The 16,171-nt window shown below is 39.5% G+C and overlaps 2 protein-coding genes across 3 annotated transcripts in view; one reads left to right on the forward strand and one right to left on the reverse strand.

Moving 5' to 3' along the window:
- Positions 1–132: 132 nt before the first annotated feature.
- On the forward strand, positions 133–1,738 carry cmc2 (C-X9-C motif containing 2). Of its 2 annotated transcripts, none has more exons than XM_020714673.2 (4): positions 133–428; positions 563–894; positions 971–1,042; positions 1,131–1,738. In XM_020714673.2, the coding sequence occupies exons 2-4, from the start codon at positions 814–816 to the stop codon at positions 1,212–1,214; spliced, it is 237 nt and encodes a 78-aa protein (XP_020570332.1). In that variant the 5' UTR covers positions 133–428; positions 563–813; the 3' UTR covers positions 1,215–1,738. The 2 variants fall into 2 exon arrangements, with proteins under 2 accessions (XP_020570332.1, XP_020570337.1); XM_020714678.2 differs by having other exon boundaries at positions 778–894.
- Positions 1,739–6,205: 4,467 nt separating this feature from the next.
- Positions 6,206–16,171, reverse strand: part of cdyl2 (chromodomain Y like 2) — a 30,870-nt gene continuing 20,904 nt past the window's right edge. Inside the window, exons 4-7 of the mRNA XM_004067348.4 lie at positions 9,589–9,761; positions 9,292–9,502; positions 9,051–9,194; positions 6,206–8,971 (exon numbers count right to left, since the gene is read on the reverse strand). Coding sequence (XP_004067396.1) covers positions 8,813–8,971; positions 9,051–9,194; positions 9,292–9,502; positions 9,589–9,761 — 687 coding nt within the window. The 3' untranslated portion in view covers positions 6,206–8,812. The remainder of the gene's footprint in view (positions 8,972–9,050; positions 9,195–9,291; positions 9,503–9,588; positions 9,762–16,171) is intronic.

Here is a 16,171-nt window from a genome sequence, read left to right on the forward strand (position 1 = left end):
TTAAATAGATGGCTACACTCCATTGGTTTATTGATCCATCAGTCTGCTACCAATTCGCTGTAACTTCTGTCAATTACGGAGAGACTCCACACCAGTAGGTGGCGGTCATGTACCTCAACGATATGTGCCATCCGCCATAAAACTCCACCAGAAGACGAAGAGGGCGCTGGAAAGTTACGAAAGCTTTGCATGTCCTCTTCTGGTGTCTGACATCGCGTTTGTAGCTGTGCTAACTGTTTATGTTGGGTTAGCATTTTTGTTTTTTTACAAATGGAAATTATTTTATAAAAGTAGTTAAATTGTAAGAGAAACGTACTTTATTCGGTGTGGTGTACATTTTGTTCCGACATATAAGGTCTGATTATGGAAGTACTTTGACATTAGCTAACTTAAACTTGTTGTATCAGATGAGAACACGTCTTTCTACGGTAAGTTTTATTCATTCCTATCCAGCACAGAGACACGCATATTTATATGACCGTAAAGAACAAAAAACATGAACCTTGAGTCGGTTAGGGGTGACTGTTATTTTTGCTAATATTGGGCATTTTTGTGTCTGCAGGTAAGTGAGTCGTGTCCTCTGGAACCTTCCTCTTCACAATGACAGAACAGCAAGGAGAGGGATGGGGAGGCGTTAGTATCCTTTAGAAGATTTGGGAATAGGTTGACCGTAGTGCATTTGTTACCACTTATGACCGACATTTATACACCATTTGGAGTTGTATTAGTTTTTTTTTGTTCATTTTTACAATATTCCTTATGTCTGTGACTTTTCAGTACAGCTGCAGTGGTTCAGTAAACCCTTAACTCATAATGCACCCTGACCTGTCCCCTCACCTGCACACAGATGAGTGCAATCAATTCATATCTCTCCTCAGGCAGTGCCACAAAGAGGTTTGTCATTTCCTGCAATTAGGTCGTTGCTGTGTTTTTTAATGATATAAAATAATATCTGTTTGTCTCACAACAGCACAATTTTTTGAAGTTCTTCGGCACTTGTAATGATTTGGACCGTGCAATGCGTGAGTGCCTAAAAAGAGAGGTCAGTTACCTTGTTTTAATCTTTAAATAGTGAACTCTAATGTAATGTATTGCATTAACCTGGTGTTTCTCTTGTTATCATCTTAAAGAGACTGGAAAAGCGAGAGCTCAGCAAGAAACACGCGGAGGAAATGAGAAAAAGGCTGAAAGAAGGACCGAAGGACAGTTTCTGAAGATGGTTTTACTTTTTTGGGACACTGAACAAAGCATGAAACTACACGAGTAGCGTTCATTGCTCTATTGAATCTAAAGGGGGTACAAGGCTATCCCTGCTTGTTAAAGTGTGCTTTACTCGAGCATTTAAACATTTGGAATGAGTGCATAATAATACAATTAGGTGGGTGTGCATAAAACACTTTGGATCGAGGTGGAACACAAACCTAAAGGTTAACGTTACAACCCATCTGTCTCCACAGAGCTGAAGATTTTTGCTGCTGTCATCACTTTTTTCCCCACTACAGCAGTGCCCCTCTGTGAAACTCGTGTAGTTGTAAGAAGTGATCATTTCAGCCCAATTAATGTCTTGTGTGCAGTGGATCTCAGGAATGTCTTTTAACTTTATTGTTCACGAAAGCAAGGATTATGCACCAATGAATGTTGAAAGTTTGGTACATTGGTGAATCATATTGATTCAGGTTTGAATAAAGCGAATTAATTACATGAATTCTTGACTCATTTAATAAAATATTACAATGGATTAGGCTAAGAATACTTTGATTTTCATTATTGCCTGATCAGCAAAAATCAAACTGTCTGACTCAATCTGTGACGAAGAGTCTTTGAGATCAAAAGTATGAAAAAAGGTCCAACCCCAAATTTGTTTTCTTATCAGGATCCTTTTTAGTGCTGTGTACAACTTTGCTAAGTGTTGTTGGGTAGAAACTGCCTTATTTTTTCTCCCATAAAAGATGTTTTCAAAAATAAATCAACTGAATCTCATTCTCCCTTTTCTCTGCTACTGGTGTCTACACCAGTGAAACGTCATAAAAGGCAGCGACATCTTCATCCACCTCTTTGGACCAGGAAGGACCCAAAGATAGGAAATTTAGGAAGATTGAAGACCAAACGGTGGCGCAGTGGTTGGCGCTCTTGCCTTACAGCAAGAAGGCCCCCAGTTCAAGTCCTGGCTGGAATAAGGAATGGCAGACTTGTGTTTAGTTTAGTTTAAACCTTTCTGTGTGGAGTTTGCATTTTCTCCTTCTGCATGCGTAGGCAGGGTTTCCAGCTTCCTCCTACCGTCGAAAAACGCGATCATATGGCAACTCTAAATTGTCCATAGGTGTGAGAGCTAATGTGTGATATCTGGCCCTGCGACAGACTGTCAACCTGTCCAGGATGTCCCCTGCCTTTGCCCACAAGTGGCTGGGATAGGCTTCAGCAGCCCCACAACCCCAAAAGTGATCAAACAGAAGAAGATGAATGAATTTAATATATTTTTATGTTAAATTTTATGTGCAAACAAAGTGGGAGAGTGTGCTGTTCTCTCAGGGAAGGAGTGGACCCTGCCACCTCAAGGAGGAAATAAGACAATATGTCCATACTACTGCTGCTGCATAAACATATTCTAAGAGAGTCAATCTGGTAATAGATAGATCTGACTGTAAAGGCAAAAGCAGAAACAGAGAAAATACTGTTGAAAGTATCAATAACTAATTATGACTGATAATCATCAATGCAGATGATGGTTGATGTCAGCCCAAAACAAGAAAAGTGCAGTGAGAGTGGGAGGGGAGGTATCAAAACATGACTGCAGTCATGTCAGGAATGTTGTATGTAGTGTGAGGATAGTCTATCTTTTGGAGGCTCTGAGGGAGATTGTGAGGAATGGCAGACTTGTGTTTAGTTTAGTTGAGTTTTATTTCTCCACAATGTGTCACCAAAACAAATCACCTCACAAAACAAACGTGGAAAAAATGGACACCTCGAAGCAGATGCTTATTATCAGGGATCCCACATTTTAGCCAAGCATAAAGGAATAACAATTTGTGGTGGAAAAAGAAAAATACAATAATAAAAGTAAATAACTAAAATGATAACATAAGAATTTAATGGTGGTATTAATGGAAATGTTATTATATAAGTCAATAAACTCCAACAACATAAACTCAGATGCGTATACACGTGTCACGAACAAGGAGAGACAACAGCCAATAATTGCAATTTCCGTTTCCTTTTAAATATGTATATTGTAGCACACTGTTCAATTTTGTTGTCCAAATTATTTCAAATTTGTGGATCTCTAGTGCAGACAGAAAAGGTGGTACATTGTAACTTCCTATTTTTCTCTTTTAGCGTATGCTTATTCCTGTTGTCGTGGTGATGAGAGGGTGAAAAAAGTGGTAGGAGGTCACACCACGACTCTGTAACCCTTGTGCTATCCTAGGCACTTTGACATTGGGAGTTGGGTCATATAGACCCACTAGACAGTGCTCTGAACCTTTTTCTTCAATGATTTGTGATCTTCACTGGTGTCCGTGGATTACATGAAATCTTTCCACCTTTATCCACCTTTGTCATGGTAGGGAGAACACGTCAATGTAAGGGTGGAGTCACCTAAGATAGCACAAGGGTTAATTTGTTAACAACACTACACTGTGCATGCATTATGATATGAATTGATTTCCAGTATCTTAAGGAGGCTGTATCTGTGGAAGAAAGGATCTGTTAGAGAATTTGCCGGGGACCAGGATATAGCTCTTGTAGCTGTCTTTTGTGTATTCGGAAGTTTTGCAGTGTAGGTAGAATATGTGTTATTCCATATGATATTAGAATAATTCAGGTGAAGCGTTGTTAAAGTGCCACTCTGATAATCTTTTGACCCATTGTAAAAGTCTTCCCAGTGCCGTCCTCCATCATCAAAAATACCACAAGAACATGTTAAAAACACCAAAAAGCAATAAAAAAAATGCTGTAAAGATAGAAAAAAAGATACATTTGTCAAATGGATTGGGGTATAGTTTATGAAAATATAACAAGGGTATGAATAATTGGACAAAATAATTAAACTGAAATAGAGAGCAGACCTATGGGCAATAAAAAAAAAAAAGTGTTTCATCCTGTGTTTCTGTTTTGACCCTGTTCCCTGATTTGACTAGCTTTGGGCTCCTTTTACAACATTTTTAACTTTCTTATTTGGCAACTTTTGTCTTCTACTTTAATTTATTGACGATCCCTACTCTGTATTGTCAAAACCACTTCCTGGTTTGGTTCCCAAAATATCCAACCTTAGCTGACTCTCTGATACAGTTAGCTTTTAATTCCTTGTTATGCTCAGACAGTTAATTGACATCTTTTACGTTGGCTGTTGTCTTCTCGGAGAGTCGACTTCATCTGCTCCCCGTCCCAATACCTCTAAATAATTAACCCAAAGTGGTTAAAACTCCCATTCGTTCTCCACCTCTTGCAAAACTGATTTTTCTTTCCAAAGCATGTTTCTCTCTTTTCAGGTCTGTATCCACCTGGCTGCTTCCCTCACTGCAGAGCGACAGTTTTATCTGTAAACATCATGGTGTGCAACTTATTCCTGCCAGAGCTAATCTGTCAGTCTGTCCATCACCACAGCGAGCAAGAAGAGTCGATCATTGATGCAGTTGCACCTTTCCCCTGAGTTCCCCCCTCACATCTCTCCACTGCTGCTCTCACAAGCTTTCTGCGTCATACTGTATGTATGTAAGGATACATATAATAGAACAGTTTTTTGATCATTCTAAATACTTTAGATAATAATGGGCCACCTGATGTAATCGGTTCGGGGGTGAAGGTGGACTTAAGAAAAGAACCAACTGGGTGGTAGCATCAAATGTCTTTCATTTAAGGCAGCTGGACAAAATGAGGTGCATTCTTCATCCAAGCCTTTGTTACCACAGCGCTGGATCACTGCAGTTCCTTTTGTGTGTGGGTTAGTGCTGCAGTTGGTTGAAAATGCCACTGGACGGCTTTCAACGAGAACCAAAGCAGCCTAAACACATCAAACAAATCGTTTCATTTGCACTGGCTGCATGTTCATCATTTCAAAACCCATTCAGAGATTTTCTTAGAAATCTTTGCATGTTATGGTACCTTTCTGTTACTTTTGCAGCCTTATATGCAGAGGGGACCATGCTATTTCCGCAGTAGCTGCAAAGCTCTGGAACAAGCAGGCAGTCTTCTTAGCTTTATTTTATTGAGTTTCTTTTTTTAAAACCCATTTTTGACTTTCACTAAATTATCATATTGGATTTTTATCACTTTTGTAATCATTTTATATATTTTTCATTATTCTATGTGTAATTTAATAGTACAGAACTATAGGTTTGTGGAAATTGTTTGTGTTTTATACATAAAGTTGATCTGAAGATTTGTCTGCAATCCATACATCCATAATAGTATCTCTACATATAGATATAGCACATTGTCATGTGCTTTTTTTGCAATTCTATTAACGCAATGCAAATAATTAACACTCTCAATATTGCATTTGCTTCACTCTTCATTGTCTAACATGTCAGATTTATGCCTACATCAGTGCAGTACTCATCATCTGCACCCATAGACCCATGCTGACAAGTGCTGTCAATCAGGTGTTAATCAGGCACCTGGGGTTCCCACAAGCAACAACAAAAAAGGGGGCACAACAACACACAAAACAGTTTGGCTGTAGCAGGAAAGATCTGACAACCTTTTCATGGGCTGAACCGCACATTTGAAGCACTGATTAAAATGCAGCCTCCAAGAACAGTTTAAAATGAAATTGTAAGATGCACTATTACAATAAAGGTTAATAAATCTACCTAATATTAAACAGCTTACATTTAAAGCAGATTATAATATCCAATTAAAGCATTTGTAAACTGGCTGTGGCTGCATCTAAATGAAATCCTTGCTTCAGGCACGAGTAATATCAGATGTAACCCAGCCTAAAACCAAATAAAAAATAGGAAAATATTGTTGTGATATTCAATTTTTAAGACAAATTATCTTAAAAGAATTAAACTGCAAAGAAAGTGAAGTGGTTAACCACTTGTGCTTGCAGTAAGAGCAACTAGAAAAGAATTTTGCAGGTTATGAACGTTTTTTGTTTTTTAAATTTAAGCAGCTCCATCTCATTATATGGACTTTTAAATGTCAGAACTGCAGACTTAGATTGGAGAACATGATATAGGTGGTTAAAAAAGAGACAAAGACATCCATCTTTAGAATAGGCATTTATAATAAATATTTGAGCAAAAATAAGTCCTTTCTGGGTATTTTTCATCTTTTAACTGTCATCCCAAACACATCATAAAGCACATGCCAGGACACAAACTTGGAAAACAGGACAGAGGAATTAACAATTCAAAAATAAAAGTATCTTGTATAAAAGGTGGTGTGTAAACAAAAGAACAAAAAAAAAAAAGAAAAGAAAAGATTCCCGCCTAATGTTTGGGAATCATTGTAACTAACACCCTGCAGGTCTAAGCGATTTGCTGCTGATGTACAGAAATTGCAGTGCTAATGACCTCGTTGCTTCATAACTTGGCTAAAAGCAGAAATGGAATATACGAACTGTTACCTTCTGACAGATAGGTGTATCTTTTGGGTTTTTTCAATGATTAAAGATTAATATGAATAATCCTTAAGAGTAAGAGGACCAATTTGTGTAAGTTCAAATCCTTTTTCTCACACAAGTTTCTTTGGGCTAAAATGATTAAGTCAGTGATTGTAGTTTAGGTTAATTAAAGTAGCTGAGAGGAAAAACATAAAAAGACACAGAACAGAAAAACAAAATTTCATTGAAGTGCAGCTAAACTCATTTTTCAATTTCTTTATACCAATAAACTCTGCAAAATAAAATCTCTCTTAAATTACTTTACATTTGCAATACACAATAAAAACAATCTCCCACTATTAAACAGGTTGAATTTTAAGTACCATTTACTATTTGATTTTTTATCTATATCATTATCTCCATCTAAAAGTTTTGGGATTATTCAAAAACACGACCGATACATGTTGTGGTGCCTTTGGAGCAAACAAATTTGCACAAATAAAGGAATACATAAATACAAATATAAACGCTCCACATTACTGCTACAATACTGACAATGCATGTACAAATTATACCCTAAAATTCAAGGCATTCTGACAGGAAATACATTCATGAAGTATATTACATGCTGTACAAACATTGCAGAGAGCAGTCAGTTTTTTAGGTCTTCTCTGAAAATTGGACAAGTTTTACAAAAACATTTACATACACCGGCAAACATTTACACTTTGGTAAAACAAAATAGATCCCTACATATGGTATACTATGAAAAATATAAAATCTTGTTCAAACTTTCTTTACATGCAGGTAAATACGAACTCTCCACGGACAAACAAATTCCACAATGCTGTTCACCGACGTTTGATTTCTTCTGTGTCCTCAAATATGTGCAGAAACAAAAACAGTAGTCAAACAATAGCAACACGATTATCCAATTTTTATCATATGACAATTACATTACATCAGTTCTACGGATGAACAATCACAGTTTAATGTGTGAGGTTGCTGCTTGGAGACGAGTTAAACTTCACTGATCCTTCTTTTGCTTAAATCACAGTCAGCAGTCACATAAGACTTCTAGTGTTCTGCACCTCTTTTCTGATCTTTATTAATATTTTTGATGCATTTTGATTACTTATTAAAAAAAACAATGCAATGCAGCTGGTTTATTAACCAACAGCTTTCATCTGACTACATTTTTGTTGGCGATGATAATGAAGATTTTGGGAAATAAAGACGTGAAACTTTTTTTTTTTTAATTTCTATTGAAAAAACTGAAAGTTTTAGATCTCTAACAGTAGCCTGTTAGTTTCTGTGGGAATTAATCAAGTTTCCTACTGTTTTACATACATGTTTTACATATGACTGAGCAGATTGGGGTATAACGCAATGGCATCTTAAAGCCAAACTTTGGTTTGAATCTGAAATAATTACAATATTATATTTAAGACAACGTTGAGAAAAACCAAAAAATATGATCAGAATAAACTTGCGATATTAGAACAGTACATTTTAAATAATGTTAAGGAATGCCCCAAACAAAACCATAAAGGGAAAGTAGATGAGTCTAAAAAAGAAGATTTGAGGATAAAACTGGTGAACTAACTTTGATTTCTTCCTTTGAAATGCCGGCAGGTGTAACCATAACACCCTTGCATCACTCCATTAGTAAATTTTACTGCTTCTTGGAGTGTGATCCCATTTACTGTTTGTAATTTGTTTTTTCTAAATAGATGCTTAAACAGATTCTTTAAAGTCTTAAAACCTTTAGACACTATGTGTCTAAATACAAAAAGACATATAGGGTAAAGTTAATCTTTTACAAGTTTATTCTTTCAAGCGTACACTGTTTTGCTCAAGACGGGGCTTAAATACAGCTGTGTATTAAAAAAAAACCATGAAAAATACATTTCCACACTAAAAAAGTATGGTTTGCAATTTGAAAAATATGATATATTCACTCAAACTCCCTTGTAATCAAGCACGACACTGATTTTCTATACCCCCATGATGTTGCTGTCTGCTTGTTAATAGTGTGCATTTGGCTCTTTGCTGTTTGACTCAGAAGAGAAACTGGATCCAGATGTCAAAAGAAATTCTGCTAAAAACCTAAATCACAAGAACAGTATTTAATTTTCTTCGTAGAGATGAAAGACAGTGCAATATGTGAAAACTCTCCAGGAGCATGGATGGACACAGGCCTTTAGGGCGTCCTCTGCAGATGCTCTCTCACATTGGCCAGGTTTAACCTTCTGGACGTGGACTTTACTTTTCGTAGGTTTTACTGTGAAGGTAACTGAAGAGTGCCTCCAGGCCTTTGGTTGAACACCACAGCTGCTTCAGAATCTGACACTCCTTCTCATTTACTTCTTCTAGGACCGACATGACGAAGCTCCTCACCAAGCATTTGGACTCTTCTAACACCTTTCATTCAAAAGAGGAAAATCTCATTTGAATATACTCAAGAGTAGGTTTTGTAATCTGAGCTTGGTTAACAACTTACCATTGCGTTACACAATGCCATTTCTTTTACACGCAGCATCACCTCTTGGTTGAACGTAGTTGGCCAGAAGACCTGTGAGACCAGACCTCGACTGCACGCTTCTTGTGCTGTGAGTTTTCTGCCGCAGAATAGCATCTCATTAGCCTGAAAGATAAAATGCAGTCTTGTTGTTTGTTGGCTTTAAGAAAACATATGAAGTCAAAGAATCTTGGAAAAAGTTAGAACTTCTTCTTGGATTTACCAAAGCCACACCCAGGATTTGGGGAAAGGTGTAGGAGGAGCATCCAGAAGGTGTTAGGTGGAGGGCTGCACATGGAGTTTGGAACCAGGCTCTTTCACTTGCCCAAACCACATCACACAGCGGCAAGATGGACGCCCCAAGGCCCATCGCAGGTCCATTCACTGCCACCACAATGGGTTTCTTAAAGTGGATGAATGCCAAGACAAAGTCCCTATGGAGTCCCAGAAGGTATCAGTGCAGAGTGTCAATATGTGATAGAAAGAACCCACGTCTTTAGAGAAAAGGATCTCCTCTTACCGAACAGCATCAGATATTCGGCTACTCTCTTTTCTTCGGTCTGTGGATAAACGTCCAATCAGGTATGACGGCTCCAGACCGCTGCAGAAAACAGTCCCCACAGAGCTGAGCAGCAACAACTTACTATCATCAGCAGCTGCGTTGCCCAAAGCCCGACACACTTCCTTCATGATCTGAGGGACAAAGACAATATTCCTTTTGTCGAACTGTCAACTTTTTCCAATTCCCATAATTAGTCCTCCATTATTTACATCCTTTGACTAATTGCTTGTTCAAAAAAGCCACTAGTACCTTCAGGGAATGTGTATAAAGAAGGGCTACACACAGTTTGGACAACCCTTAATGATCTAATGGATGACACTGAACAGCACTTTTGAAGACACCCTCTATTTCTAATTATGCCATCAAGTTTGATGAAATCATGCAATAGGCTTATGGGAGAAAATAAATGATGTTCTACAAAGCTGGCTAAGTTGGATAATATATTATCAGCTCCAGCAGCATCACCTACCTGAGCCTGGAGCTGAGCCTTAAACCTTAAAGCAGAGCTATTGAATGAATCCATCATTGCATTAGATGCATTTTCCTCTATACTGCTTGCACCACCGTTTCTAGGATTGTGTTAGGATGTCTGAGTAAGTCTGGACTGGACTGCTTACGCAATGTGCAATATTCAAATGCATTTCAAAAAATGTTTAAAAGCTTAAAACAAACAACAACACATGTCATTTTCACTGTGAAGAATAAACGTCTGTGGTCCTTTACATGCAGAATCTGCTTGCAGCTTATTTATGCTCCTCTGTGTAAAATGCAGAGTTTGAATAAGATGTGTACATTTTAACTTGCAGAGCAGCCTGTTTACTTGGCACTCTTCCTGTTAGCAGCAAGTCACCCGACTCTGTTGACGACACTTTTCAGCCATAGAGACACGAACAAATAGCATTAGATCTCAGAAATAAGCTAAAAGGCTCAAACAATTAGCTTTTTGATCAGAAATATTTACCATACTAAAATATTTTGGCCGAGTTAGGCACATTTTCAGAAAGATGGCTGTTTTTCTATTTGGTCGACAGGGAAAAGAGGTGTGAAGATTTTTCCTGGCAGGGGTGGGGGCTAGGTAAAAATCAGAAACAGATTATTTGACATGACAGACTTGTGACCTTCAGCCTCCTCTCACACACATCACCATCTCCCCTCAATCACCACTGTCTGCCGCTGCATTTTAATCAGATTAGCACTCCTGACCCATATTACCCGTTCAGTCTCAAAGTGAACTGATGTCTCCAAACCCATTCTCTCTTCTCAGTTGTTACTGATAGGCCTTCAGTGTGGGTGCAGCCCACATTTATTCTTCTTCTGACCCTGTCATACAAGTGCACTTGTGAACATGCTAAAAGATAAAAAGCATGTTTTTCCAAGAATAGAAAATTGCCTTTGTTTGACATTTAGTCTTTATGATAATGAGCTCAGGTGTAGCGTCCTCTGAAATAACATCATGTGGGTTGCATGAGTGTAAATTGTGGCAAAAAATGATGTTACTAAAAAGCAAAAAATCACATGTTTGCTTCTTTGCATGTGGCAAATCTGAACTCAAACTGTTGTCATTCTGTGGATAAGGCAGTCATTTAAACAAATCAGTCCCAGCGAGAACACTAGGATTTTCAAAATAACTGTCAATTACAAAGAAGTCTGGAGCTGCAGCAGCCAGGCAGTGATTCAGTGTTTGGTTCTCCTGGTTATCTGCTTTACCACATTACATGTGAGGTAACACATTGTAGAGTGATATAGGGCCCATTTTAACCACAGTTCAATGTTTTTATTTCCTTTCTTTTGAACTTTTTTTGTAAAAAAAAAAAAGTAAACCCTGACCCCCTATGCATAAATGAAAAGGGTTCCGAGGGGCAGCAACAAATCATATCAGTGAGCACAGGGAAATGATAAATCTCTCAACCCTTTGGGACTCAAAAGTTTAAATGTTAACATCAGGAAAACAAAACTCCACAAATAAATAGTGATCATGTCAAAACAACAGAAAGACTTAACAAGTAAGTAATAATCCCAGCTTTGGGCCTGCTTGAAAAATCTAAATCCTTTAGGTAAATTCAGGCAAATTCGATGTAAAGTTCATGTCTAGTTGAGACTAGGGATCCAACAATTCACTTTCCCCACAATTTGGTTCAATCCTCGGTTTTTGGGTCATGGTTTTGTTTCAGTTCGATATATAAAAGACAATCGGCTGCTCTCTGCCCCCTCTGCTCAACCCCGTCGCTCCCGCTGGCTCAATAAAGCCCAAAGACAGTTTCCACCTCTTTGACCTGTTGCTCTCCGGGAGGCAATACAGGTCACTGCAAACAAGAACAAACTAAGAAACAACTTCTAACTCAGAGCTGTCTTAGCTCTAAATATGAACAGAAATTAGCACCTTAGTTTGACTTTTTTCTTTGAAAGATCTTGTTACTTTCTTAGCCCTTGTGCTATCCTAGGCACTTTAACATTGGGAGTTGGGTCATCTAGACCCCACAAGACAGTACGCTGAACCGTATTAAATTCAATGATTTGTGATCTTCACTGGTGTCCATGGATTACATGAAATCTTTCCACCTTTATCCACCTTTGTCGTGGTAGGGAGAATACGTCAATGTAAGGGTGGGGTCATAGGATAGCATAAGGGTCAAACATCTTGTTACTTTTTTAATGTTGTTGTTTTCCGGGGCCTTTGCACAAGAGAGTTGCTGATGAATGTTGTTGTACCTATACCATGACAATAAAAGTATTTATGTAATACATAAATAATAGAGAAATACATAAATAGTAAATAAAACAAAACAAACAAACAAAAAAACCCAAAAGAATAAAAATCCTTCTCTTAACTGGCTAAAAAGCAAGTAAAAATTAAAAACACATTTTCAGTTGGCTCCTACTAGCCTTCTGAAAGTAATGAAAAACATTAAGTATATTAAATTTAGCACAACCCCATGTGTTTGATACTCTCAGTGTAAACAAACAAACAGATGTAGTATGGATGCAACAACTCACTCTCCCCAAGATTCGGCTTGATATCCTAACATAAGGTTAGGTTTTGAAACTGAGAATTTTGGCATGATTAGTTGAAACAAAGGCCAAATTATAAGGATTTTGCTCTTTTATGAATTTTTAGAAACTTTTCATAAACAGGAGCCACTTAAATTTTATTCACATAAATGAGCAAGATTTAATGTCTGATTGTGTTATTGCCAATATTATATGAGTCAAAGAAATGACCACATCATCAACTCTCATCAACAAATCAGAAAAAATGCCTTGTGATGAAAATAAAATATTTTACAACTATATATAAATGAAATATAAAAATTCATATTTTGTTGGATACATTTAGCAGATCCTTGTATTCAAAGTGACTATCAGATTTGTTGTAGTTGAGGAGAATGTAGGTTAGAAGTCTTACATAAATTCACACAGACAACTTGTAAACAGTTGCTTGACCCAATAATAACTATGTATTTACTGTGCATTTATTGGCAAACAACCCACTCTTTAATCTGTATGGTGAATAGACAGATTTAGGGAAATGTAACAGACAGGAAGTACATACAGTACATTTAAAAGTAGATAAAGAATACTTTATTTAGTGTTTCTGCAGGTACAGTAAGCCCAGACATGCGAGAGTATCATCTGAAGGTTTGGGGATCTTATTGTATAATACTGTGGAAACACCTGTAGGGATGTTCTTTAAAGTTTGCTCAGCTGTTTCCATTTAGAGAACACATCCGTAGACTCTCTTGTTCCTGCTTCAAAGGCTGAGAGACACAGCAAGAGCTACGCGAGCTGTTTGATAAGCTTGCAGCTTACTGGCTTATCGTGACGCATGAAAACACACACACACATATGTGCACACACAGTTTAAGCTACTTGAGTGCCTGTGGACTACAGACTGCAAAACCTATGAGTCTGCATTAAAGACAGACTAGGCCTCTGGAGAAGGTCTGGGACAAGGTCTGGAGAAGAGAATAAAATTCTGTCTTTGTAGTGTAATTAGGCTGAGATGGAAAAACAATCATCCATGTCATTATTGTGACCAACTCCAATCACAATGTTAGAATATCTAATAAAAACATGAATGCTAAAAAAAGTATTACTGGGACTAATAACCATAGACTGAATGAACAATCTATGGATGGATAACCTATGATGTTACACATTAGATTCTGATTGGTAAAAATGAAGAATCAAGTTGGCCAAAATTAGCTGTCAACAAGGAGCCGAAAGTGGCCAATTGGGGGGGCAAAGAAAAGTGAGGCCAGCCGACAGACATAGTCTCTCCAACGTGTCCTGGGTCTTCCCCGGGGCCTCCGCCCAGTGGGACATGCCTGGAACACCTCTCCAGGGAGGCTTCTATGAGGCATCTGGACTCGATGCCCGAGCCACCTCAACTGGCTCCATTCGATGTGGAGGAGAAGCGGTTTACCTCCGAGCTCTCCGCGGGTGACCGAGCTTCTCACCCCATCTCTAAGGGAGCACCCAGCCACCCTACGGAGGAAGCTAATTTCAGCCGCTTGTATTCGGGACCTCGTTCTTTCGGTCATGACCCAGAGCTTATGACCATAGGTGAGTGTTGGAACGAAGATCGACTGGTAAATTGAGAGCTTTGCTTATTGGCTCATCTCTCTCTTCACCACAATGGACCGATACAGCGACCGCATAACTACGGACGCCGCTCCGATCCGCCTGTCAATCTCACGCTCCGGTTTCCCTCACTCGTGAACAAGACCCCCGGATATTTAAACTCCTCCACCTGGGGCAGGGACACTCCACCCACAGAGAGATGGCAAACTACCTTTCTCCGGTCGAGAAACATGGCCTCAGATTTTGCGGTGCTGACCCTCATCCCAGCTGCTTCACACTCGGCCCCAAACTGCCCCAATGCACGCTGGAGGTCCTAGCCCGCTGAAGCCAACAGGACAACATCATCTGCAAAGAGCAGAGAAGAAATCTTGTGGCCTCCAAACCAGACCTCCTCCGGCCACTGGCTGCGCCTAGAACCGTTGATAAAGGGCAGCCCTGCCGGAGTCCAACGCGCTCCTGGTACAGGTCTGACTTACTGCCGGTATGCAAACCAAACTCTTACTCCGGTCATTCAGAGACCGGACAGCCCTTAGTAAGGCTCCCCGGACCCCATACTCCCAGAGCACCCTCCACAGGATACCATGGGGGACGCGGTCGAACGCCTTCTCCAAATCCACAAAACACATATGGACTGGAAGAGCGAACTCCCACAATCCCTCCAGCACCTTAAAGAGGGTGTAGAGCTGGTCCACTGTTCCACAACCAGGACGGAAACCACGCTGTTGTTCCTGAATCTGAGGTTCGACAATCGGACAACTCTCCTCTCCAGTACCCTGGCATAGACTTTCCCAGGGAGGCTAAGGAGTGTAATTCCCCTTTAGTTAGAACACACTCTCCGGTCCCCCTTCTTAAAAAGGGGAACCACCACCCCTGTCTACCAGTCCAGTGGTAAAGTTCCCAACTGCCACGCGATGCTGCAGAGACGTGTCAGCCAAGACACTCCTAGGGAGTGTCTCAGGTACTCAGGGCGGACTTCATCCACTCCCGGAGCCTTGCCACTGAGGAGCTTGTTGACTACCTCAGTGACTTCAGCCTGTGTAATAGACAGCCTCACCCCAAAGTCCTCGTTCTCTGCTTCTTCAACAGAAGGCGCGTCAGTGGGAATGAGAAGATCCTCGAAGTATTCCTTCCATCTGCACTGAAAACGGTGCCTATAGAGAACTGATTTCCCCTCCTGAGGCGCCGGATAGTTTGCCAGAATTTCTTTGAGGCCAACTGATAGTCTTTCTCCATGGCCTCACCGAACTCCTCCCAGGACCGAGTTTTTGCCTCTGTAACAGTCCGGGCCGCAGCTCGCTTAGACTGCCGATACCTGTCAGCTGCCTCTGGAGTCCCACAAGCCAGCCAGCCCTGGTAGGACTCTTTCTTCAGCTTGACGGCATTTATATTATGAAATGTGACTCACTATGAAATTGCTAGCTACCAGGCAACAGTGGTCATTTGGGAACTGCAAAGCTTTTTACTTATAAATCCTTTATCAATTTTTAAATAAAAACTGGGCGGAAGTATCTGGGATTGGCTCCAACCCCCGTGACCCTGCACAGGACCCTGCAAGCATAAAATTTCAAGATAGTCTTTTCATTTCATCCTGTTGTACATATCTAGCCCTAACAGAGTCAATTGAAGTGTTTTTAATAGTTTTGAGTTTTGGACTGGAACATTGTCAAGTGGTGATGAATCAGATAGCAATCTCAGCATTCAGGAAGAAAGTCTGATTTGTCACAGACAGCATACCAGAGAAGTCATTTATCACAGCATGGCACAGATGATGCCTGACACATGCCTGTAGAGGGGACCCAGCTGGTTAGTAACATCTAATCAGAGCAGCTTCTCAAAATAAAGAAACCCAGCTGACTGTGTGCAGTCTTTAAAGATATTTGCTAGAAAGTAATGCTTAAAGGCTTTTTAGGAAAATTACTTAACTCACAAAAAGTAAATTGATTGCCAAATTTTAACTTTT

Source organism: Oryzias latipes, chromosome 3, assembly GCF_002234675.1.
Source record: "Oryzias latipes chromosome 3, ASM223467v1".
Classification (NCBI taxonomy): domain Eukaryota; kingdom Metazoa; phylum Chordata; class Actinopteri; order Beloniformes; family Adrianichthyidae; genus Oryzias; species Oryzias latipes.

Excerpts from the sequence above, each read along its gene's own strand:
- cmc2 (XM_020714673.2), top strand. The coding sequence starts at position 814 with ATGCACCCTGACCTGTCCCCTCACCTGCACACAGATGAGTGCAATCAA. Across the intron at positions 895-970 it reads TCAGGCAGTGCCACAAAGAG|CACAATTTTTTGAAGTTCTT; the intron begins GTTTGTCATTTC and ends GTCTCACAACAG. Across the intron at positions 1,043-1,130 it reads GTGAGTGCCTAAAAAGAGAG|AGACTGGAAAAGCGAGAGCT; the intron begins GTCAGTTACCTT and ends ATCATCTTAAAG.